This window comes from Clytia hemisphaerica, unplaced genomic scaffold (genome assembly GCF_902728285.1).
Source record: "Clytia hemisphaerica strain Z4C2 unplaced genomic scaffold, Clytia hemisphaerica genome assembly, whole genome shotgun sequence".
Lineage (NCBI taxonomy): Eukaryota > Metazoa > Cnidaria > Hydrozoa > Leptothecata > Clytiidae > Clytia > Clytia hemisphaerica.
Genome location: NW_027103741.1, coordinates 555,942 through 580,187, shown reverse-complemented (window position 1 = coordinate 580,187; position 24,246 = coordinate 555,942). Strand labels below are relative to the sequence as shown.

The following is a 24,246-nucleotide window of genomic DNA, read 5'->3' as shown; positions in this document are numbered from 1 at the left end:
GAGGTTGTGAGGTTTTTCATTCCGTGTGATGAAAAGATTTTCATCCTTAAATCCAGAGATGTAGGTGCTATACGATTTAACGAGTTAGATTTTCATAAATTTGAATGACTGCAAGACAAAGTTAATACGTCAATTTTGAATAATAACTTAAGTGTATACTTTGATTGATGATCATTTTCTATGTACACAAATCCTGATTAAAAAATAAATATCCACATACTCTTTTGTACAAAAATATAATACAGTATATTTGGGAGAATAAAAATTTCATTACCTGGAATGGGAGGTGAACATCTGAAAGTATTTGTTGAAAAGATGTATGTAATTCATTGTTCTTTTTTCTATCTCATCTCATATCACATATTAAATAACAAGTGATACTTTTATGGACCTACCTAGTTATGCATTTAACACATATACAGTAATTGATATCTAGGTGAGCATGACCGTTAAACAATCATTCAGAACACAAATACGTGACGATCTATTAAAAATTTTAAAATTTCTTATAAAAAAACGTTTAGAAACCAAAATTTCATACTCTTGAAATATTCTTTCATATTCAAGACTTCGTGAGCAAAAAAACATCTATCTCATCAAAAAATTTAGTGATTTGGCTAAGAACATTGATGTATGCTTATTAATAGTGATTCTTATAGATAAAGATGCGTTTTTTTGAGTTGAAAAATTATTTTTTAACAAAAATCTGCTTGAGCCATCTTTTACCTACTTTCATGCAAAATAATCTGAAAAAAAACAAATATCCAATATTTCACAAAGTCCAAAAAACCCGTTTTTTAGCCGTTTTTTGGCCCAAATTTGCCCAAAAACATTGTTTTTCGAAAATTGGGCTCCGTCACATTCGAGGGTTCATAGTTATGCATCTTTGTGCAAAAAATTATAAAGAATGAAAGAGCCAATCTTGAGAAAAGCTAATACCTAAGTAATTGATAATGTGCTTGTAAAAAAATATCGAATTTGGCCAATTTCTCTACTCTATAAAAACACGCCAAGCAACCAAAATTTCATGTTTAAACATACATATTCTTCAAAAGTAAGCCCTCATGAGCAAAAAAAGCATCTATCTCATAAATAAATTGAGTAATTTGACTAAGAACATTGATGTATGCTTATTAATAGTGATTCTTATAGATAAACATACGTTTTCTGAGCCAACAAAATTTTTTTGCAAAAATTTGCTTGAGCCATCTTTTACCTATGATGGTACCCTACTTTCATGCAAAAAATCAGAAAAAATTAATGATCCAATTTTTCACAAAGTCCAAAAAACCCGTTTTTTAGCCGTTTTTTGGCCCAAATTTACCCCCCAAAATTCTTTTCCAAAATCGGGCTCCGTCACATTTTAGCCACCACCATTTTACACCTTTGTACCAAAAATCAAAAGATTCCTATGATTCAATCCTGAGAAAAGTTGGTAACAGACGAACGGGCGGACGGACGAACGGACGAACGGACGAACACAGGTTAATTTATAGGACCTCCACCCCACCGGGGTAGGTCCAAAAAAACAACCAAGCCATTAAAAACACTGCTCTAAAGTCCAAAGGAGGAACGTCAAATCAATCAAACCGAAAGTTTGCCCATAGCTTTTGACATATCTCGGATATGTTGATGTGTTAAGTTATTAGCTTTCAAGAACAAAGTGATATTTCGAGTGGCAACTTCCAAGTTCGTTTGGATATTCTCAAGCTTTCGGTTGCTGTGATGAGTCATCTTCTCGAAACGTGATAGGCTGGCTTTGGTTTGTATCCCACGTAATTGGTAGTAACATTCCAACGCCTCGTGTAGACGAGTGTGTAGATCACAAAGCTAGAATTGCATGAACAAGGTAAATAATAAAGGATAAAAGAGACTTTGTATTCATGTTTAGTCTGTAACCACGTTAAAAGTTTTATCAACCAACCCTATGGATCCCTGGGACACAACCACACATGGTTTGTTCGAAGGTAGATAGCATTATGTACAGCAAAAAAGTAATTCAACAAGAATGTGGTAACTGATTGTCACGTTTGAAAATGTGAAAATAGTGTTTATAACACAGAATATTTTCTTACGTTCTCTTTGTCTTTCAGACTATCGTGTGCGATAAGAGCTTTCTCGTATGAAGAAATAAACGCATTTTTCTGATCCATGTGACAATTTTGATATTCCACATATCTTTCAGCCAACGTACGATTGTCGAGCAGAGCACCTTCGATTTCATCCTTCCGATAAAAAAACAAGAGTATACATCGAAAAATATATTAATTCATCAATAATACCTCATCGAGGAAAATGGTCCGATTTATATTTATTTCATATTGGGGGAATAGATTTATAATGTGCTATACAACAAAAATTATCACTTTACCCAACTTGTTTTCCCCTGCAATTTTTCAAAATCTATGGATGAAAAACTTGGATAAAGTATGGAAAGAAAAGAGGGAAAAGAATACTTTAAGTTTGTCCAATGCCTTTGTTCGGCTTTCTTTTTGAATGTTATGTTGCTCCTTTTGATTGGATGAACGTTCTAGGGAGGAGAGAATGAGAATTGGAATAATTCCTTCGAAAAGAGTTAAGAACGAAGACTTCAATTGGATAAGTGTTAGTGTACACAAGACACTCTTAAAAACATTGATTGATCCTTTAAGCGGCTGAAATTCTTTAAATATGTTAGTTAACCCAAAAAAGGTATAGCTAGACTAGAGAATCCTATCTATCGAAATAGGCCAAGAGTTTCAGTCACAGGACTGAACGCGGCCCTTCGTGTTTGGTAGAAGAGAGGCGAGCTTAACAACACGTGAGAACGACTGGAATGCCTCGAGTTTGTTTTAGGAAACGTAAATCTTACCTTTAACATTTGCCAAAGATTCCCTTAGCTTCAATTCTATGCCTTGGCCATTCTCGATTTGGATTTGCAGTTCTTCTATCTCTTCGCTATGAAGAATAGATTTAAATTATCAGTCGCCATATACTAGTAATTATTCTGATAGCAGTCTGGTACCTCATCAGAGCAGGAACAAAAAAATGTAAGGAGTATTACTTACAACTTGCAATAAGGCGTGAGTCAAATCTTAGATCCGAAATATTTACATAAAAAGTACATGTTCGAGTGTTATCTTCTAACCTATTAGGATTTCAAAGAATTTCTAGCCAACTATCTTTGCAACAGGATATATAAATGGTCTCAGAGTATATTTTATAACAAATAGACCTTTAATTCATACTTTCAGTTTCTACATGAAGAAGTATTTGTCAAATAGAAAATTTGGAAACTTGAACTCAGAAGGAAATGCTTTATGCGTCGAAGTTGACTTGAGCATTCGAAGCTGCTTACTTTAGTTCTTGCATAGCTTTCTGATTGGCTAATAGCAGTCTATTCATAATAACAGCAGACGAGGCCATATCAGTTAGCTTCTGGTTCAAGGATTCTGATGTGATTTCCATTGCTTTTTCTTTCGAACCTAACTCCACCAATAGCTCCTACATAGTAAAAAATCAAAATCCCTTATTAAATTTTTGTCTCTCCGCTGACGTGTTATTATGAGTTTTATTATTATGAGAATTATATGAGTAGGCGAACATAGCCTGCTACTGCTATTGAATGGACATGAGCAGTTAAACCTACTTTTAAAAATAATCAGTCTCCTTTGAGTCGGTTTTTCAATTGTTTAAATTTCAAGGAAAAACACTGATCTTACTGCTGCATCTAAAAGTGGGGTACCTTGGTGTCAAGCTCTTTGGGTTCCATTACAGCGACTTTCTGAAGCCATGTCTCCTCCATTTGGGAATGCTTATCAGATAATTGATAGAGCAACTTGTCTAATGCTTTCAGGGCCTTGGAAACAAAGAAAGATGGAAAAACAAGTGTTAAACTAAATGCCAATTCAGCGTTTTTCTTTTGCCAGGAAAAAAAGATCAAATCTATCTGATGGCTATTTAACGAAATGACCATAAAGACTCTAAAACAAGATTTAAGATTAAACAGTCACTAGTCGATCGCATAGATGTTAAAGTATCACTTCAAAAGGGAATTAAAGAAGAATAAAGGATACCTCAACTCTTTCGTCAAATTTCTCCTGCAACTTGGCGACCTGGAAGGAAAAAGAATGGTGACATCTAAAAAACGTGACTTGATATTTGTGACAGTGAAGTCTTGGTAAGAATCAGGGATATGTAATAGCGACGCTGGATGAAGGACGAGAATTTCTTAGCGGATTGCTTCTTTGTTTTTGGTCAGCCCCAGCTGAGCATTCATTTCGCTATTATTCCGCAGCAGAAGAAGCAGGGTCAGAAAAAAAAACGTGTTTCCCCGATTTCTAAAGTTTTCATCCGATCGGGTTAAGTTTGGTTTTCCGATCTGTGTATTTGCTCTCCAGCTTTTTTCGGGCAGCGTTCCGGTTGGGATACGCTTTCAATTCATCCAATCGGGCTAAGTTTGGTTTCCCGATATGTGTCAAAAACAATTCAATATGGCTGCCAAAGCGGTGCCTTTTCGTTCGTTCTGTGTTTATATCTTGCCAGCTTTTATTTATACAATCATTATATCTTGTTGAAATGGCTTTTAAACTTATAACTAAGGAAGATACAACACTGGAGTTAGATTATAAGGATGTTCTTTGCTTTAAAGTATGAAGATTTTAACTTATTTGCTCAAGTTTTTTTCTGAGATAGACCTCATTATTTTGTAGCATGAAAACATATTTTTTTATTTTGGACTTGAATATAGAATAACCACCAACAATTACTGGAATTTGATGGAGTGTATATATATTACAGTTCACAGCTTAATTATCTGATTATTCACAAAAATAATGTTTTCTTGAAGTTGGTGTTTTCTTTTGATTTGATAGACATTTTATATGCTTGTTCTTCTGGACTTGGAGATAATATTGATAAAGCGTAAATGGAAATTGATCAAGTATATTAAAGTACCGCTCCTATGTGAATTTGAGAAAGACCGAAGCTCTTCATCAAATTATTGACGCAAAAATGATTTTTTTCTAGACTTGTGCGTTTTTCACTGGCAGTTATGTTTTTTTTGGACCGACGGGAGATAATTATGATAAAGCGTAAATGGAAATTGATCAAGTAATTCAAAGTACAGCTCCCATGTAAATTTGAGAAAGAATGAAGTTCTTCATCAAATTATTGACGCAAAAATGATTTTTTTCTAGACTTGCGTTTTTCACTGGCAGTTACGTTTGTTTTTTTGGACCGACTTGGAGATAATTATGATAAAGCGTAAATGGAAATTGATCAAGTATATATATTAAAGTATTGCTCCTATGTGAATTTGAGAAAGACCGAAGTTCTTCATCAAACTATTGACGCAAAAATGATTTTTTTCTAGACTTGCGTTTTTCACTGGCAGTTATGTTTGTTTTTTTGACCGACTTGGAGATCATTATGATAAAGCATAAATGGAAATTGAACAAGTATATTAAAGTACCGCTCCTATGTGAATTTGAAAAAGACCGAAGTTCTTCATCAAATTATTGACGTAAAAATGATATTTTCTAGACTTAAGTTTTCACTGCGATTTGAAAGCAGACACTTCCATTTGTTCTTTTTGACTTGGAGATAATTATGATCAAGCGTAAATGGAAATTAATCAAGTATATATATTTAAAGTGCAGCTCCTATGTAAATGGCGGTGATTTGATGGCAGACACTTACACATTCTGGACTAATAATGATAAATAATAAATGTATATAAATGGATTACAATGTATAGCAATGTGCCCTCCCGGTTATTACCATAATGGCTTTATGGCAACTCCTGAACTTGGGCACAGGATGTACGGTTACACATTTTGTGGATTGCATTGTGGAGTCACAAGAGTGCTCAAACTGCGAGCAGCGAGCAATGCGTAATGCAAATAGTGAGCGTCTTAAATGAAGACTCTCCACCCAATCCAAGAGTGCTCAAACTACAAAAGCAGTGAGCCAATATACAATGTATAGCAATGTGCCCTCCCGGTTATTACCATAATGGCTTTATGGCAACTCCTGAACTTGGGCAAAATATATATATTATATTATATATTATAAATGGAATTAAATATTTTTTAATTTGATTTTTTCATTGCTTATTATAAAAAACATGTAGTTTTAAGCTAAACTATTTCTCTGGAGTTAAGATGAATACGAATGACACCATTTTAACTTTTACTGATTTACAGCTTCTTTGTTTTTACAACTTTTTTGATTTTTTATCCAGCTTGAGCTTGAATATAATTATAAGTCTAAGCTTAATAAAAAATGAAAAGTGTATAATTTTTTTGTGATTTTTGATGCCTTGCATCTAACTTCCTTGCAACGATTTTTATTTTCTTGAATCTATTGTTGATGTAGCCTTTTGTTGCTGTTCAATTGTATATCTAATATTTATTATCTAAATATCTATCCTAACTAAGAGACGAATAATTATTCTGTCATACAGATTGTAACATGGCATATTTTCGTTAATCCATATTGTTTACAAACGTAAATTTGATGATTTTTATACTCTCGTTTTAAAAATTTTTAACAACACATCTTTCTAATCATTTCTAATCAATTAAGCAATTTAGGCTGACCTTCCAGCGCAGCTGGTTTATTTCTATTGTAAACTGTTCATAATAGAAATCCATCTCTGTACCCTTGAGTGTTCTGTTTTTATAAGAAAAATGAAGCAGACATTTTTTGCTATGATGTTCCCGTTTTTCATCAAAATAATATTTGCAGAAGATACACCAAAAGCTTCCTTGTAAATGAAATCTGATTTTATCAGCGTGTGTTATGAATTTGAGAAGCTTTCACGATTCCTTTTTAAAAATCTCGGATGTGCTTTAGGCGTACAAACTTTCGCGAGCAAAAAACTTTCTTGATTTTCGCGGATTTTGGCCCTTTTCGCGAACGTAAATGTCTTTAAAAATTCTAGGAAAGACCATTCGCGAAAGTTTATGCTCGCGAAAAATCCTTGACAAAATAAAAAAATATGTAAAAATTCAAACTTTGAATAAAATGTAACTTTTATGGCACTTTTTAGCTTGCTAAAAGATTAATAAGTCAAAAGACAAAAGTTTCAAGCCAATCCAAGAAGTATTTGTCCTGCTAAGCCATTTTTTCGTGTGAAAATTCTCAATTTTACGTCTTGATTCGCGAAAGTTTATGCTCGCGAAAAATATTTTTCCGTTAAATTAGCAAAAGTAAATGTCGTGGATTTCGCGATTTTTCGTCCTCGCAAAAGTTTCTGCTCGCGAAAGTTTGTACGCCTAAAGTAAATATTTTGACAAATATTGTTTCAAATGACTTGAAATTTTTTCCATAATCAGACATACCGACTCGCTATCTGAAAATATCAGTTAGAAAGTAAAGCACCCCGCGGTATAGCGCGGTATTTCAAATGAAAAAGTGCTATTTATAATCTTACAGAAGAAATTTCTTATAACTTTACTAATGAAAACAATGTTTTTCTTTTTTTTTAATTGTCATTCACCAATGTTTTACAGACTCTCTTGATAATTAAAAGTTTTTGATCGTGACGGATAAATGCAGCGTCAGAATCATTGGCTAAGAGGAAATCCAAATTTCACGAGTTTGTAATTAAAACAATTAAATTTCATATCAAATTTTAATTTCAGGGTACAGAGATAGAACAAGGCTTTTTCAAATGTTCGTTATCCAGCTTCGCTATTACATATCCTTGTAAGAATTAAGCTTATTCGGATTTATTCAGGAAAAGGACACTTCACAAAATGAACATGAGATGAGATTTGTATCTTACTTGTTCGTTGATGGTTTTCAGGACGAGATGGACTTCTTCATTCGCTTTCAGCAACTTCATGAAAAGGAAAAAACATATCCCATTTAGTATAACTATCAAGCTGCGAGACCGAATTTCGCTTACAGTGATTTTTATCAGGGAAATTGACCAGCATGAGCTTTTAGACGAAGAGAGTTCAACAGCGATTATCTACAATCATGGACAAAATATTTGAGACAAATGAGACATTTCCCGGTGAAATTTGAAACACCACAAATGATTTTTAAGCACCTTAAACTACAGTTGGAAAGTAGAGTTTTAACTCTGAGTTTTAACATGAGACTTAACACTTACGACCTTAGGATCTGAGGATTTAAAAGCTCAAATTTGCTCGAATAAGGCTTGGAATATAGCCTAGAAGCCATCAAACCGCTCTAAAATCAAAATATTCAATGAAAGAAAGTGGAAGTGCTAAAATAACAATTCTCGCCCGAACTTTAAATTCTGAAAAACGTTAAAATACACTAAAATCTCAATATATTTCGACCATGTTTGTAGGTAACACTTAAAAAACTAACATAATTCAATTTCACGGCTTTGGATGCCGGCTTTGAATTGCCACATAGAAAAAGTGTCTACTTCGGTCGGGGTTGTGGATGGTGAAATTTGTCGTTTTTTTTTAAATTTGTCATTCTTTTTTAAATTTGTCATTCTTTTTTAAATTTGTTATTTTTTTTTATGTTGTGAAGTAGGTACTTTCTCCCCCTCTTGCTTGTTTTCGATGTTCTTCTACACCGTGAAATGAAATAGTTCTCTTATAATTCAGTATATCAAGGTGCAGCATGACGGCAAGGGGTATAACAGGTATGTTTTTTTTCAAAAAGTCGCGAGTAGAGTTATACCTTAGCTTTTCTTTCATTGGCTTCGTCCCGTCGTTTTGTAAACTCTGCAGACTCCGTTTTGATCCTTGCCTAAAATGAGACGAGAGAAAAAGCTTCAGGAAAGTCTGTTGGTAGTTTGGAGATATAACAAGTGATACTTTTATGGACCTACCTGGTTTTGCATTTAACACATATATAATTGATATCTACATAAGCGTGACCATTAAACAATCATTTAGAACACAAATAGTGACGATCTATTAAAATTAGTTGATTGTTTCTTATAAAAAAACACGTTTAGAAACCAAAATTTCATGCTCTTGAAATATTCTTTCATATTCAAGAGTTCGAGAGCAAAAAAACATATCTCATCAAAAAATTCAGTAATTTTAAGAACATTGCTGTATGCTTATTAATAGTGATTCTTATAGATAAACGTGCGTTTTTGAGCCAACAAATTTTTTTTGAAAAAATTAATGATCCAATTTTTCACGTCCAAAAAACACATTAGCCGTTTTTTGGCCCAAATTTGCCCAGAAATTATTTTCCAAAAATCGGGCTCCGTCATATTCGAGGGTTTATATTTATGCATCTTTGTGCAAAAAATCGTAAAGAATGAAAGAGCCAATCTCGAGAAAAGCTAATACCTAAGTAATTTATAATGTGCTTATAAAAAAATATCGAATTTGGCTAGTTTTTCTATTAAAACACGCCAATCAACGAAAATTTCATGTATAAACACACATATCCTTTAAAAGTAAGTCCTCCTGAGCAAAAAAACATCTATCTCATAAAAAAATTGAGTTATTCGACTAAGAACATTGATGTATGCTTATTAATAGTGATTTTTATAGATAAACATGCGTTTTTTGAGCCAACAAAATTTTTTTGTAAAAATCTGCTTAAGCCAATTTTTACCTACGATGATACCCTACTTTCATGCAAAAAATCAGAAAAAATTAAAGACCTTATTTTTCACAAAGTCCAAAAAACCCGTTGTTTAGCCGTTTTTTGCCCAAAATTTTTGTTTTTTGAAAACCAGGCTCCGTCACATTCGAGGGTTTATAGTTATGCATCTTTGTACAAAAAATGAGAAAAAACAAACCAGCCAATCATGAGGAAAGCTAATAACGAACGAACGAACGGACGAACGAACGAACGGAGAAAGGTTAATTTATAGGACCTCCACCGGGGTAGGTCCAATAAATCTGACATGTAAAGCCTCTAAATGAATTAGTAAAAATGAGATGAGACATACGTGCAGGATAACACGTGCGTGATTTTCTTCCCTGTTCGTTCTCTTCAGCGCTTCAACTTGAATGGTGAGGCTATCTTCCGCATCAATGGCTTTCTTTCGCTCTTGATCCAACGTCAAAAGTAACGTGTCGTGGATTTCTCGATTCTCATCCGTCTCTCCTCGAATCATCTAAGAACAAAAATAAAACGTTTGTTTCGATCACGCTATTATAATGTCGAAATTTCGAAGTTTTCTGACCAAGAAAATGATGATTTTGATTTTTCTCTTACCTCGAGTTCTGCAGAAACTTTCTCTCTCTCCTCTATAGCCCGCCGTACAGCTCTGATGTCTGCTATCTTCTGCTTTTCACTGTTTGAGTAAAAATAATTGAAAGGATGACACTTAAAGCATTACAATATAATAACCAAAAACGGAGACAAATTCAAACATATCAAACTACTTTTTAATAGAGGTCCTGAATCTTCGAGTTAGAAAACCTCGAGTTAGGAATTTTCGAGTTAGGAATTTTCGAGTTAGGAATTTTTGAGTTAGCTAAATTATGACGTCGATAGAAGTGCAAATTATGACGTCACTCGACTCTAACTCGATATTTCGATTATTTAAAAAAAAAGATTTTCAAAGGATTTTCAAGGTAGAATTCCTTTTAAAGATTTAACAACTAAAAGTAAGATTTGGTTGAGTTTTAAGTACTTTTTATGCTCTTACACACCCCCATAAGTTCTTGGCTTCGTCCCTTGTGTTTTTGTTTATATCACACATATTATTTACTTGTGAATAACAAAAGATCAATCAAAGGAAACTTGCGGCAGTATTTCTTAGAGCGATTGTATCACGTCCATCTGTGTTATGTAAACTAAGATAAACAAGCTAGATGCTGAATGGACCTACCTGATGATGAAAGTTAGATAGCAATGCGAGGAGAAAAAACAAGCTAGATGCTGAATGGACCTACCTGATGATGAAAGTTAGATAGCAATGCGAGGAGAAAAATAAAAAAAATCAGTCAGAAAATACAGCGTTTAGCAAAAATGCATAACGCAATAAATTCATCATTGATTGTTGATGGGGGGAGAGGGAAGGGTTGTAGGGAAAAAAAAATAGAAACTTCTGGTCGCAAAAATCAGTTTTATTGACAATTGAATATAAGAAAAAAGAAATGTAAGGAAAAAATCCAATGAAAATCTGCAAAAACGGCGATTTCCGGCTTTTTCAACCGGAAAAAATTTTTCCCCAAAATCGAACTCGGCCATGTTTTGAGCATTGCGAATACGCATCTTTCTGAAAATAATCAGAAAAAACTATGGATGAAAATTCGAGAAAATGTCAAAAAACCGGTTTTCCGGCATATTTCCGTCACATTTTAGGTATTGTCATTTTGCACCAGTGTGCAAAATTTCATAAAAAAATAGAAAGTACAGCTCGAGAAATTCAAGAAATACTGTCTTTCCGGCGAAAATAGGTTGTTCCGGCGATTTTTAAATAGTTCCGGCTTTAAAAATCAATTATATCGAAAATTGAAACATGCTTGATTGTGGGCTTTGCTATTAATAATGTTTTTGAATGAAAAAACAACCAATTATAAGGAAAAAGTCCAATGAAAATCCAGAAAAACGGCGATTTCCGGCATATTCGGCTGGAAAAAACTTTTTCTCAAAAATCGGACTCAGCCATGTTTTGGGCATTGTTAAAACGCATTTTTGAGCAAAAAATCCGAAAAAACTAATGATAAAATTTCGAGAAAATGCCAAAAAACAGTTTTTCCGGCATTTCGAAAATCGGGCTCCGTCACTTTATAGGAATCATAATTTTGCATCATTGTGCCAAAAAACAGAAAAAAGTAATGAGCCACTCCCGAGAAAAGCTGGCAACAGACGAACGGACGGACGGACGAACATGGGTTAATTTAAAGGACCTCCACCGGGGTACCCGGAGGTAGTTCCAAAAAAGTGTTGCGAGTGGCTCTGGTTAAGTTCTTACCTGACTTACACTTAGAGTCTGTTAGAGTAAGCAAATTCGAATAATTGGTAACTCAAAATTGTTTTTTCTGCAAAAAAATCCGAGTTAGCTAACTCGAAAAGAGGTTTTGTGAGAAAAAATCCGATTTAGATAACTCGAAAAACTTTTTGCCAAAATTTTTTTTTTGAAAATTCAAAATCGAGTTAGAGTCGAGTGACGTCATTATTTCCCCTTTATGACGTCATAATTTAGCTAACTTGAAAATTCCTAACTCGAAGATTCCGGGCCTCCCTTTTAATAAGTTGGTTATATTATTTTACATTTAAGTTATATTTATGAGATTGGATTGCTTAAACAGGATATAGAAGAATAGAAGAATAGAAAAAATTCAGAATTTAACTGAAAAAAAAAGCATTTAAAGGTTACTGAAAAGCATTATAGTCTGGCAGAAATAAAATTAGTAAACTGAAGTAAACTTCAGGCTTGATTTTACCAAAAGTTTTCCCCAAGGGTCTCATCACGAGGCTCTGAGTATGATAATCTAAATCTACATAAAATTCCGCTTCCAACGGTACCAAGAAAGTTTACGCGGAATTTTTTTGTACGTTCACCCCTGTTTTATTGTATTTCAGCCAGACTAGTATTGATGTTTATCCTTACCTGGTTTCTATTCTCCTCCTCAGATTTAGAATTTCTTTTTGTGAAGATTTATTGCTTTTCAAAATTCGTTGCAACTCTTTTGTTTTCTCACCAATGATCAATTCGAAGCCTTTACGCATCTTGCTCAGTTCAAGTTCCTAAGAAAATATTATATAACAAACATGATTATCTTAACATTGTAAGCTTAAAGGTGCCCATATTATAGAGGACATTGCTAAACCAAAATTCAAAATAATAATTCTTTCCAGCCCCATGAAATTTAGTAATTGACATCAAATTTGAGAGAAACAGACCGGAGTTCCTACACAATGTAGCGGCTGAGGCACAGTGTCTGTTTATGGTTCTCCTCAGGATGTTTGGGGTTTTCCCCATTTTTAGGTTTTTCAGTTTTTTCTGTGTTTTTTCTGTTTGGTCAGTGTTTTCCCTTGTTTCCAGTCTCTTTTTTTGCAGTGTCTTTTGAGTGTCTCCTCAGTATCAAAGCCATTATTCATTAAGTCTAATACATTTAGTAGCATTTGTTTATATATTGACTTTGTTCTGTAAATTATCAATGTTAAATGTTGGTCTGTAAATTACACGTTTTTGTTGGGATGTGTTATGTTGTTAAAATGGTAGCATTTTCAATTGTCATGTTTTGGAGGTGTGTCAATGTTGTCATAGTGATGTCATGTTATTGTATTATTGTATTGTTATATGTTAACTCGTGCATACTAATTGTCTATCATCTTGTGAATGTACTGTTATGTATAAAGGTATTGTGGATTCACTTGTCACTTGTGTATATTTTGCTCTTTGCTGACGATACGAAGATAGTGAAAATAATCAATTCTATTAGAGACTCTCTAGTTGTTCAAAAAGATATCTGTGAATTGGAAAAGTGGTCCCGAGATTGGTTACTAAAGTTTCATCCTGACAAATGCCATGTCTTGACTATAGGTAAATTTGCTAATATTAAGCATGCACACAGATACCAACTTGGAGGTAACGAACTTGAACATGTTTTTGAAGAAAAAGACCTAGGCATCTTGATTGACTCTGAATTATCTTTTGAGGAACATATCTCTAGACAAGTCAATAAAGCGAATTCTATCTTAGGAGTCATCCAAAGAAGCTTCAGTGACCTGAGTCCTTCGGCATTTTGCACATTGTATACGACCTTTGTCAGACCGCATCTAGAATATGCACAATCAGTATGGCAGCCGAAATTACGCCGCAGCGTTAATCTGATTGAAGGGGTCCAAAGACGGGCAACAAGACTGATTCCGCAGTATCGTAATCTCCACTATGAGGAGCGTTTACAAAGACTCAAGCTTCCATCTCTTGAGTTTAGAAGACTTTTCTGCGATATGGTCCAAATGTATAAGCATATCCATTTTTATGATCCAAAAACAACTCGGGACAAGCTAGTTAAAAGAACTCGTCCAGCCAGATTTCACGATCACGAATTCGTTCCAAACTTTGCTACTGATGGTCTTCGAGGAGCGCAAACAAAGTCATTCTACTATAGAACAATCCCTACATGGAATGCATTGCCACGATTTGTCGTCGAGTCGACCTCCATTCACTTGTTTAAACAAAACCTTAATGAAGCGTGGAAAAGACACAAACTTAGATATTTAACAAATTAGAATTGTAATCAAACCGGTTCGTAGAGGCCCACCTCGGGCCTGTGAACTTGTATACTGTATAATAATAATAATAAAAAATAATAATATGTTTGTCTAGTGGTGTGCTGGTTGACCTAGATGGCTTCCTAGCCTTTTTCACTGTGTCCTTAGTTAGTGTCTTTCTATGTTACATGTTCTCTTGTATTCATCTCTTGTTGTATGCTTGTCTACATTGTATTGTACCTTTGTACAGAGGCTTTTTGCATGTCTTGTATGGTTAGTTAATACAGACCTTAGGACTTGTGAATTTTGTCAAGGATAAAGTTGTAACTTAGTTTTTGTGCTATTTTGTTTTAGCCGTACAATATATGTTTATTGACGAGTACAACTTCCTAATGTCAGTTCCTGTGTGGCATTAACACACAATGATGAGCTACCGAAAAAATCTATTATAGAGATAACATAAATCAGATGCACATTAAACGGAGCCATCTGACCGCTTCTGAAACACAATCCACCTCCCTCTTTCTAAATATCACATAACATTCTCCTTCGCAAATCAAGACAACACCAATCCAAACAAAAAAATCCATCAATAGGTTAGTCTACTCTACCGGAGAATGGTGTCTAACTATTTTTTTCGAGTAATTGTTTCCCAGACACCTTCTTTTGACCGACACTACTAATTTTCAAATCGTTTTAGCTCCTGAAACCCTAACCGAGTTCTATTGATGCAAAAACACCCTCGGGGGTTTATTCTCTTTTTATAACGTTTTAACTATTGAAACAACTACTCAGTGCAGCTATTTCATGGAGAATTATTCCGTCGTATAACCTGTGTTAAAATGTGTTAAACATTTACTTTTTCAGCTTTGATTTTATCCAGGTCGCTATTTTTATCCACCAATGATTTGTGTTCGGCTACTTCTGTTTGTATTCTTATCTTCAGCGATTCAACCTGCAGCGAAAGAAAATGTATAAACTTTTTAACATCTAAACTCAAAAACCTACCCTTTTTTCTACTAAAAGATATATAAATAGTTCTGGAGACACACAAAAAATATTGCAATCATTAAACCTGAAAGAAATCAAACATATTGTTTTCTTGATGATTTGGAAATATTCTGAATGATTACATATCAAAAAATATCATAAAAATAATATCATAACAAGCAACATGCTGAATGGACCTACCTAATGATTAAAACATCAGATGAAAATAAGAAAAAAGTGACAATAATTGTATAAAAATTCAGAATGGAAAAATAAAGCTTGTGTGTTAAATAATGTAAAATGGTAAAAAGGAATTTCCCCAAATACGAAAATCACTTAAACCATTCAGGCCCAAAAAACCTTTTAAGCTGTTTTTGGCCCAAATTTGGCCAAAAAAATTTTCCTTAAAAATCTGGCTCCGTCACATTTTGGACATTGCCATTTTGCATCATTGTGCAAAAAATCAGAAAAAAATTATGAGTCAACATTGAGAAAAGCTATATTTTCTTAGTTAGTTAAAGGGAATTTCCCCAAAATACGAAAATCCGTCTTTTAAGGCGAATAAGAATTTTCCAGGAAAAACCACTTCAGCCATTCTTTAGAGAATCTTGCCCTCCATCTTTGTACAGAAAATCAGAAAAAAGTAATGACAGGATTTTGCACAAAGTCCAAAAACCCCTATTTTTAGGCAGTTTTTAGCCCAAATTTGCCCAAATATATTTTTTCTCGAAAATCGGGCTCTGAAACATTTTAGGCATTGCCATTTTGCATCATTGTGCAAAAAATCAGAAAAAAATAACGAGTCAACATAGAGAAAAGCTATATTTTCTTATTGGTTAAAGGGAATTTCCCCGAAATCCGTTTTTTAAGGCGAAAAAGAATTTTCCGGGAAAAACCACTTCAGCCATTCTTTAGAGAATCTTGCCCTCCATCTTTGTACAAAAAATCCGAAAAAAGTAATGACATAATTTTGCACAAAGTCCAAAAAACCCTATTTTTAGGTAGTTTTTGGCCCAAAATTTGCCCAAATAAATTTTTTCTCAAAAATCGGGCTCCGTCACGTTCTGGGCATTGCCATTTTGCATCATTGTGCAAAAAATCAGAAAAAACTAATGAGCCAATCCTAAGAAAAGCTGGTAACAGACGGACGGACGAAGGAACGGACGAACGAACATGGGTTAATTTATAGAACCTCCACCGGGGTACCCGGAGGTAGGTCCAAAAATTGAAACTAATTACTGGAGTGTTTTACCTCGCGCTCCAAGCTGCGTTGTTTATCTTTGGTCTTTGCAAGCTTTTCGTCTAAACAATAAAGAAGCGTTATTAATTCGCAGGTTAGGAGGAAAAGCTTTCGAAAGTTAAAACTATTCTTCGTCCAAGCACAATAGAGGAACAGGTATTAGATATTATTTTGAATGTCATTGGTCAAATCATAAACAAATGGTAAAAATGACATAATTTTGAGAGTCCAAACTAGTATCATCGTTGCATAATATTCAAAACACTCGCACCAATTTGCTGATGAGATATAAAGACGGACGTACTTAGTTCTTTTTCATATTGTTCGTTGGTTTTTAACTGGTTTTGTATGCCCGAAACCATTTCTGTCATATGTGAGTAAATCTCTTGTGATTCCAAAAACTTCTCCCTAAAAACATAGATATAATCATAAAACACTTTTTAGCGATATGGAAACATGTATAATGATAATGACAGCCACTGTTTAAAAAAGATCTTTCATCAAATATGGTGTAAGTTGTCTGACGAAAAACTTTTTAACGTATTGAAATTCAAAAGTGGGTATCTTAACTTAAAACCCGAGGGGCTACTCTTTAAATTCAACATCAAAGTTCCTTTGAACACGAGAAGGGAGAAAACGAATCTTGTTTCAACACACTGTTGTTCTTTCAGCTCATTAGCCAGTGCCAGCAATCGTTGAGCCAGATATTTCTCTTCTTGATCCGCTTGGCGTTTTGTTTGTTCGAAACGTCGCTCGATCATATCTAAGTTATTTCTAGCCTCTTTGAGTTCGATGTCTGCTGTGTTCTGTTTTTGTTGGATCACTTTCATCGATTCTTTTTCTTCTCGCTGTTTCTCAGATATCAAAGGGCTGAAAAATGAAATATGTCTTATAATTTGACTTGTCCGTTCAAAAGTGCAATAGCTCAAAATTCAAAACTAACCTTTCCAATACGAAAAATTTCAGATTGATAATATTTCTACTTTTCTCAGAATTCATTTAAGGTGGTAGTCTACCGCCAGATTTCAAAAGTCAAAAAATCACATTTTTTGCAATAACTCAAGAACTTCTTTACATTTCGTAATGAAATTTTCAGGAAATGTATATCAACTATTAACATTTCTAAAAATAAAAAAAAATTCTAAAAATAACCAAAGACGGGGGTAAAATCAGCCAGGGGGTAAAATACTTTATTTTGCTTGTGTCAGGTTTTCTGAATAGTCGGCTTGACCTATGAAGTTAGTTGTTTTTTTTAATGACTAATATTTAGAAAAGGTCTGGAATGAGTGAAAAAAAAAATTAAAATTTTTTGCCAGGGGGTAAGAAACTGAAAAAAACGCTTTTTTGAGATTAAAAATCAGGAAACCAATTTTAAAACTTTTTAATCCATTCATTCAATGCACAATCATGTAAGGAAACTTCCCTGAAAATTTCAAGTCTGTAGCTACTCTCAATCCTAAGATATTTCTGACAAGGTGTTTGCGAACCCCCGGAAACGCGTTTTTGAGAAAATCAAAGAAAAAGACAAAAATGGGTATCATTTTAAGCTGGAAAGCTCTTTTCAAAAAATTTCTTCACTGAATACTCATCAAACCAGTCAGGTTTCATTAGTTAAAGTAAAACATTTCACAAAAATTGATAAATTATCCAAAAATCAACAAAAACATGTTGCGCTAAAGTTACGTCAATATAGCAAACTTTGCGGTAATCTTGCGATAACATCAAATTTGGGTGAAAACAGCCACATAAGTGTGACAAAATGTTCATTGAAATTCCAGCATGACTCTCTGTAGACATGGAAACTTTTCTAGTGCACATTTTTATTCACATAGACTTGAATTGACAATGAGCTGGCTTGATCGAAGGCGGCGCCTTCGCTTCGGTTACCGCCTAGGCGGTTATGAATGGCTGGTGTCAGATGAGAATGTGTGTCTCCAGAAGTTAGGTCCAGTTCATTATAATGCACATTTCTATCTCTGTTACATCATGTTGTGCTTGGAAATATCTCAGTTACATTTAAATCCACTACAAAACATTATGTGAGCCACCAAAAGCACACTGTCTATGCTCAAAACAAAATGCCGACAACTTAAATGTTTTTCGCAGAAATCCAGCAACACAACCAATGTAGAGCAACTTTATAGATTCTGTAGAGTCCATTCTTCATTTAAATAAATCATTTCAATCAAAGAGATTAAGTTTTGATCTAAAACTTGCCAAGAAATCTGCAGAATCATGCTTACAGCTTGCTCTTCAGCTGGTTTTGATGTGTTACACTACTGCAGCTACCATCTTTAATTTTAAGGATTACGTAATGCCACGGAAAATAATATTTTGACGCTCGAAAAGGGCGTAAAAAGAGCTTTCTTTTGGTTTTGGCGTATCACATTGCTATGTTCCGGCAAAGATTGAAGAAATAAGTCCTTAGCAACGGGATTTTTTCTGTTGCTAGGGCGATTTTTCAAGCACCCAGCAGGATAAAAAAGCTCACTGCGGCCTGAATGATAAAGATATCGCTCTGAAATTTTCAGGAGATGTTCAGAAAGGCCTAAGGATCTCGAAACTTCCAAAAACCAAAATTCGACAATTTTTTCGATGATTTTTTATTTTTGGGTAGACTACCACCTTAAGATTTTTAGCAAAATCTGCGAATGTAAAAGATATTTTAGTTCCAAATCTGACTTGCGATTTAACAAAGATCTCGACACCCACCATATTGGGCGGTATAGCAGTCAAGAATAGAGATTTATTTATCAGAGATTCGGAATTTCGTGCCGTTTCAGGCAGTCTTCAGTCTATATAAAATATATCTTATATGGACGAAACTAAAAGTACGGTACAAAGAATCACGTAGAATATTACGAAAACCAATCTGACAATTTATTAAACCAATCTAGCAATCTATTGAGAAAAAAACCTCATACTTTAATGGGATTAAATTTAGCGAATTACACTATTAAAGTGTATCCAGATATAATTGGCAGTGGAAACAAGAACGCCTGTAACTTTTGATAGTCCGATATAATTACGAATTTTCTTTTTGCTTCTTTTAGAGAATCGAAAGCGCTATATTTGAATGCATCTTTGGCCGAAAAATTCGCGATTTTCAGTGGTTAAATTTGCGATTGCAAAAATTGAGCTTTTTTTCTACTTATGCTACAACGTTTATTTTTACACCAGTGGTAGTTCAACCTTACAGTAGGTTAAGAAGATTATGAAATTTCAAGGCAAACGGAAAAGTCCTTCGGAAGATATGGGACCCGAAATACCCAATTGCTAGCACTTTTCTGTGAAATATCAAATCTCCAAATTTTTACTGAAAACTGGGGTAGTGATGATGAAACAGTGTTTCAATCATAATTTTTCAACCAAAAATACATTCAAATATAGCGCTTTTGATTCTCTAAGAGAAACAAAAAAAATTTCGAAATTATAACAGACTATCAAAAGTTACAGGCATTCTTGTTTCCACTGCCAATTATATCTGGATACACTTTAGAAGACAATTATGTTCACAATTTTGTTTCTTTTACTGCTAGCTTGTGTATGTTGGTTGTTTAAATACGCATTATCAGCGCTCCTTTGATGCCAGTAAACGTTTAAAAAATAGTTTTTTCAAAAATATTTCGCGGATATATCACCTTTCCAAATTTTCATTAGGACTTAACTAGACGGTTGACACCCAAATCTGCGAGATCTGCTAAACTTAATCACCGCGAAAATCTATTCCATTAAAGTACCTGCTTTCCTTTACAAAATTGATTTCCTCCATTATTCTTTCGTTGGTTTTCTCTAAAATATCAATCAAAGTTTTTTAGTTGCAATTTTAATGATGGAGTCACTGAGGGACCTTGGGTCGTATGTAAATCGAATACTGAACTGTAATCAAGAGTATTTTAAAGATCATTCGTGGGTAGACTAAGAAAAGAATCGAATTTTTCACACTTTTCGATTTGACAATAACACCATATACGTACGGGCGATACGATATTTCTCTTTGACGCTTGACATTCTTCGACCTTCGTATGCACAATGCCATTTCAATTCTTGAATATTATAAGCACACTTCTCATGTTCTAGAGAATGAAAGACATTCGGTTTAGTATTTGATACATAACAACAAACTATGGAGAGCAATGCCTCCAATGTTTGGTTAGTTACTTAAATGAGGTTATAGCACGAATAACGTAATGAGAAAATAATAACAGTTGGGTGAACAGAAGAAATGGTAAAATTTGAAACACTGAAAAGGATAGAATGTTTTAGCAAAATAAAAATCTAAAAAACCTCTTTGCACAGCCATTGGTAGAGCATGAATTCTCCTGTACGCATGCGCATCAATCTGAGCTTGAAGGTTGCCAGTGCGTTCTCGCTCCTTCAGTAATTGTTCTTTAGTTTTCACACATTGCTCATCTAAACGGTTCAACAGTGCTTTGACATTCTGTAATATGGCGATTTGTTGTTGAGGTATCTGTGAAAGCGCATTGTCCATACTGATTTCCGTTGACAGGATTGATCTGTCACCTTCTTCACTCGAGAAAAGTGAATGAGATTCGTCAGTGAATACCTACAGATAAAGAAGATGCAAATTTAGGGTACTAAATAGTCAGGGTACTATCAATAAGTTGTTTTATTTCTTAAATTAGAAACGTTATTATAAGAGGCTTGAAAGAATGTTGGGTGGGCTGATAAACACAATTTATGAATTCACCGACCTCTAATTCCGCACCACTGGTAATGGGTTCCAGGCGAATCTGATGATTGACATTGTCACTTTCGTTGAAGCTTTGCACGCTTGCGGCTAGTTCCTCTGGAAAGTCAATTCACAAACAATAGTATAAAACTGGTCGAAATACAAACGGTTGAAAATTCAACATAAAGCTAATCTTTCCATAGATTCATGCACATCAAACATCATCACTATTTTAAAAAATTCATACTTTGTATCATTATCACACAGATTTTACTTTAAAACCATAACACAAAAGCAGACGTACCTTTGAGATTGATTTCTTGTTTGTAAACTTCATTTTTGAAGCCAATTAGAAATTGTTCCAGTCTTTTCAAGTGAATGTTACATTTGTTGATACAGTAGTGAGGTCTTTGATTGAATTCACAACTCCTTCTGTCGAGGTTCACATTTCGCAATAAGCTCGGTGTGGATAAAACCAGCTCAACTAGAAAAGAGGAATATCAATTTGCTAAAAGTTTCGTCGCTGATTCAGGAGCACTAAGTATTGTTCTACTTTATGTCTTGTTGTATGTATTCATATAAGGGAAGTTTAGAAACTTCAAATCGTTTGTCTAGGAAATTTCTGATTACCTTGTTCACTAGCCATTTTCAACTTTTAACTGACCAATTGATGGTAGTCCATGGTGTATGCACTTTACATTAAATTGTACATTTATTTTCTCCTAAAACATACAACAAACATCTCAAATTTAAAGAGAGAAGAGAAACAAATATCTCTGAGAGATCAGAAAAGATTAGAATTGGAGGATATTGTACAGGTAGGTGAACGTTCTTTTATACGAGATAAATATTACAATAGAAATAGTGTTATGAAATAAGTCATTTCACAGTCATTCCCTCCTGAGCCTTTTTAGAAAAATCAGTTCAGAATTGTTTTTGATGTTATAATCTTTCAAGGTTTTTTTATCGTCTTTTAGCTTTTCATTGTTGTGGACAAGCCAGAAAGTCTTCCAAAAATACTTCCAGCTAAGGCACTTTGGTCCATCTTCTATTTCAATGATCCTTGTCATTTTTCGCTCAATTAATTTCTTCATTTCCAAGATAGTAGTCCGATCATTTACAATAATGTCAATATTCTGATGTCCTTCTTCTGTTTCTCGTTTCAAAAAAATCACAAAAGCATTCCCTTTTTCCAGATCAATTTTTGCTTTCAGTTCTTCAGGGGTCACAAGGTTTGGGATGTCAGACAGTAAGGGGTCTTTCAATATCTCCTCAATCTGCTTTTGTGTAATATCCAACATTTCTCTGTGACTGATAGATTTTTTATTGGGCAATGATTCCATAATTCTTCAAACTAAAAAATTTAAACTTTAAATATCCACCCTGGCGAAGACAAAATTCTATGGTTGAAATCTTATTAGACTTAAAATATACTTATGATATGAACAACTGTCTCAAACGCTGGATAAGACAAAAGTCTATATTTTAGGTGTTGCATGGTATGGTTGGCGCAGTTGCCCAGGTTTGATTCCTGGAGGTGTCATACGTTATCTAACCCACTTGTGACCAGAGCCAACTCAGCTCTCTATCCAATTTTGCTTGATAAATAAGTACCATTAAGCACTTCTGCAGAAGTTGGTCAAGCACAGGTCTACAGCAACCAGGTTGCGCTGTGTTGATATCACCACGAGTGACTAAAGACAGAATAGACGTTATATGCATATAAAAACGCGGGTGACGCTTAGTATAGGCTAAGCTCTGGTTTAGTCGGCCCGCTTTTTGTCTACTTTCTTGATTATGATCGGCAAAACCACTTGATGCGAATCAAAAGACGGCACCGTGTCGACTTTACATAACATTTCACTTTAGACAGCCCACTTTTGGCCCACTTTATGCCAATAACACGTCTTCATATTATTTTCTAAAGATTTGTGCAATAGCACGTCTTCACTATAGATGTAAACAGTGCGCGTTAAAATGTTTTTCAACATCAATTCCTAAGAGTACTACATAAAACATAAAATGGTACAAAGCTAAATATATATTATCTTCTTTTTCTAAGAAATAAATAAGAAACTAATGGCTTCTGTCAGGCAGCTATATGAAATACGGCCCACCTTCGGCATTATGCTGAAGGTTATTCTTTGTATCTAGCCGCAACTATTTAATTAGAGAGAGGAATTTTAATATGGAACTAGACATTATGAACTTAGGACATGGTAGTATAAATCTATAAAAAGCACATCCGATTGCTCTCTATTTAATTCTGAACCCCAAGGACAGTTTTGTTAGCTTTGGCTAACAGCTTCTTCTGGTAAACGAGCTCCAACCAATGGCTTCGACGGAGTTAGAGCCAATGCTCAATTGGCTTAGGGGTCACATAAAATATTTGGCATCCAGGCGTTACCTAAATCTTAGAGGTCACCTGAATTCTTAGGGGGCACCTAAAACCTGCTGCCAAGCCATGAAAGACTTGCTAAAGTCAATTTATATGATTACAAAAAGTTATGACTAAGGAAAAATTAAAATTGTCTTATAATTTTGTGAATTTTATAAAATGAGCTACACTGTTCTATTCTGGCTGCATGTCTTTCCCGCCCTTTGCGCTCTTGTCATGTCTATAATTTCACTCCTCTATCTTAAAATCAGAGACGTCAACAACATCAACAACTTTGATTTTCAGAAAGCTTTTAAGCAAGCGAAGCAAAAAAATATTTAAATATATATGGTGAAAATCAGAGATCTGACCTCAAGGAGAGCAAATGTTAAAAATACTAAAAAAAAATTAAATGAAACATAGAAAGGAACTAATATTTTTATAATTATACTGTTTTTTCTATTTTTTTTAATTTTTCTAAATATATATAAATCAAACCAATCAAACATTCTGTCAAGAAATGAGAATTTTATGCGAAAAAGAGAGAACCAACAGACCAAAAGATATAAAGTTTAAATAGCTAAGCAGAAATATAAACACAGCAATCACACAAATACAAACACCAAAAGCTACCCAAAAGCCCAACAAAAGTATAATGTAATCTGGAGTCCCTGACTTGCGACAGGTGCAGCGGCTTGATAGGGGACGTCAGCCCAAATTTTTGTCACACATTTTTTGATAAATTTAGAAAATTTAGAACAAGACGATCAAAACGAGCTATATATTATTGAAAGTTTTTTTCTCAATGCGTTATACTAGACGTTTGAAAAT

At 34.1% G+C, this 24,246-nt stretch overlaps 2 protein-coding genes across 2 annotated transcripts; both read right to left on the bottom strand.

The window, feature by feature from the left end:
• Positions 1–1,485: 1,485 nt before the first annotated feature.
• Positions 1,486–21,761, bottom strand: LOC136805225 (coiled-coil domain-containing protein 178-like). The gene is made up of 22 exons (XM_067061800.1): positions 21,669–21,761; positions 21,343–21,522; positions 21,061–21,155; positions 20,633–20,912; positions 20,323–20,421; positions 20,086–20,137; positions 17,003–17,215; positions 16,650–16,753; positions 16,358–16,407; positions 14,975–15,070; positions 12,506–12,642; positions 10,159–10,237; positions 9,890–10,057; positions 8,653–8,721; positions 7,772–7,825; positions 4,056–4,094; positions 3,725–3,838; positions 3,338–3,483; positions 2,852–2,937; positions 2,457–2,530; positions 2,076–2,225; positions 1,486–1,830 (listed from the first exon to the last, which is right to left on the bottom strand). The coding sequence occupies exons 1-22, from the start codon at positions 21,682–21,684 to the stop codon at positions 1,585–1,587; spliced, it is 2,547 nt and encodes an 848-aa protein (XP_066917901.1). The 5' UTR covers positions 21,685–21,761; the 3' UTR covers positions 1,486–1,584.
• An 87-nt stretch (positions 21,762–21,848) lies between these two features.
• Positions 21,849–23,562, bottom strand: LOC136805224 (U11/U12 small nuclear ribonucleoprotein 25 kDa protein-like). The gene has a single exon (XM_067061799.1). The coding sequence runs from the start codon at positions 22,379–22,381 to the stop codon at positions 21,929–21,931; it is 453 nt and encodes a 150-aa protein (XP_066917900.1). The 5' UTR covers positions 22,382–23,562; the 3' UTR covers positions 21,849–21,928.
• Positions 23,563–24,246: the final 684 nt, after the last annotated feature.

Coding starts and splice junctions, on each gene's coding strand:
- LOC136805224 (XM_067061799.1), bottom strand. CDS start 22,381: ATGGAATCATTGCCCAATAAAAAATCTATCAGTCACAGAGAAATGTTG.
- LOC136805225 (XM_067061800.1), bottom strand. Junction 16,754..17,002: donor AATGAGCTGAAAGAACAACA/GTGTGTTGAAAC, acceptor CTATGTTTTTAG/GGAGAAGTTTTTGGAATCAC. Junction 3,484..3,724: donor CCAAAGAGCTTGACACCAAG/GTACCCCACTTT, acceptor TTTACTATGTAG/GAGCTATTGGTGGAGTTAGG.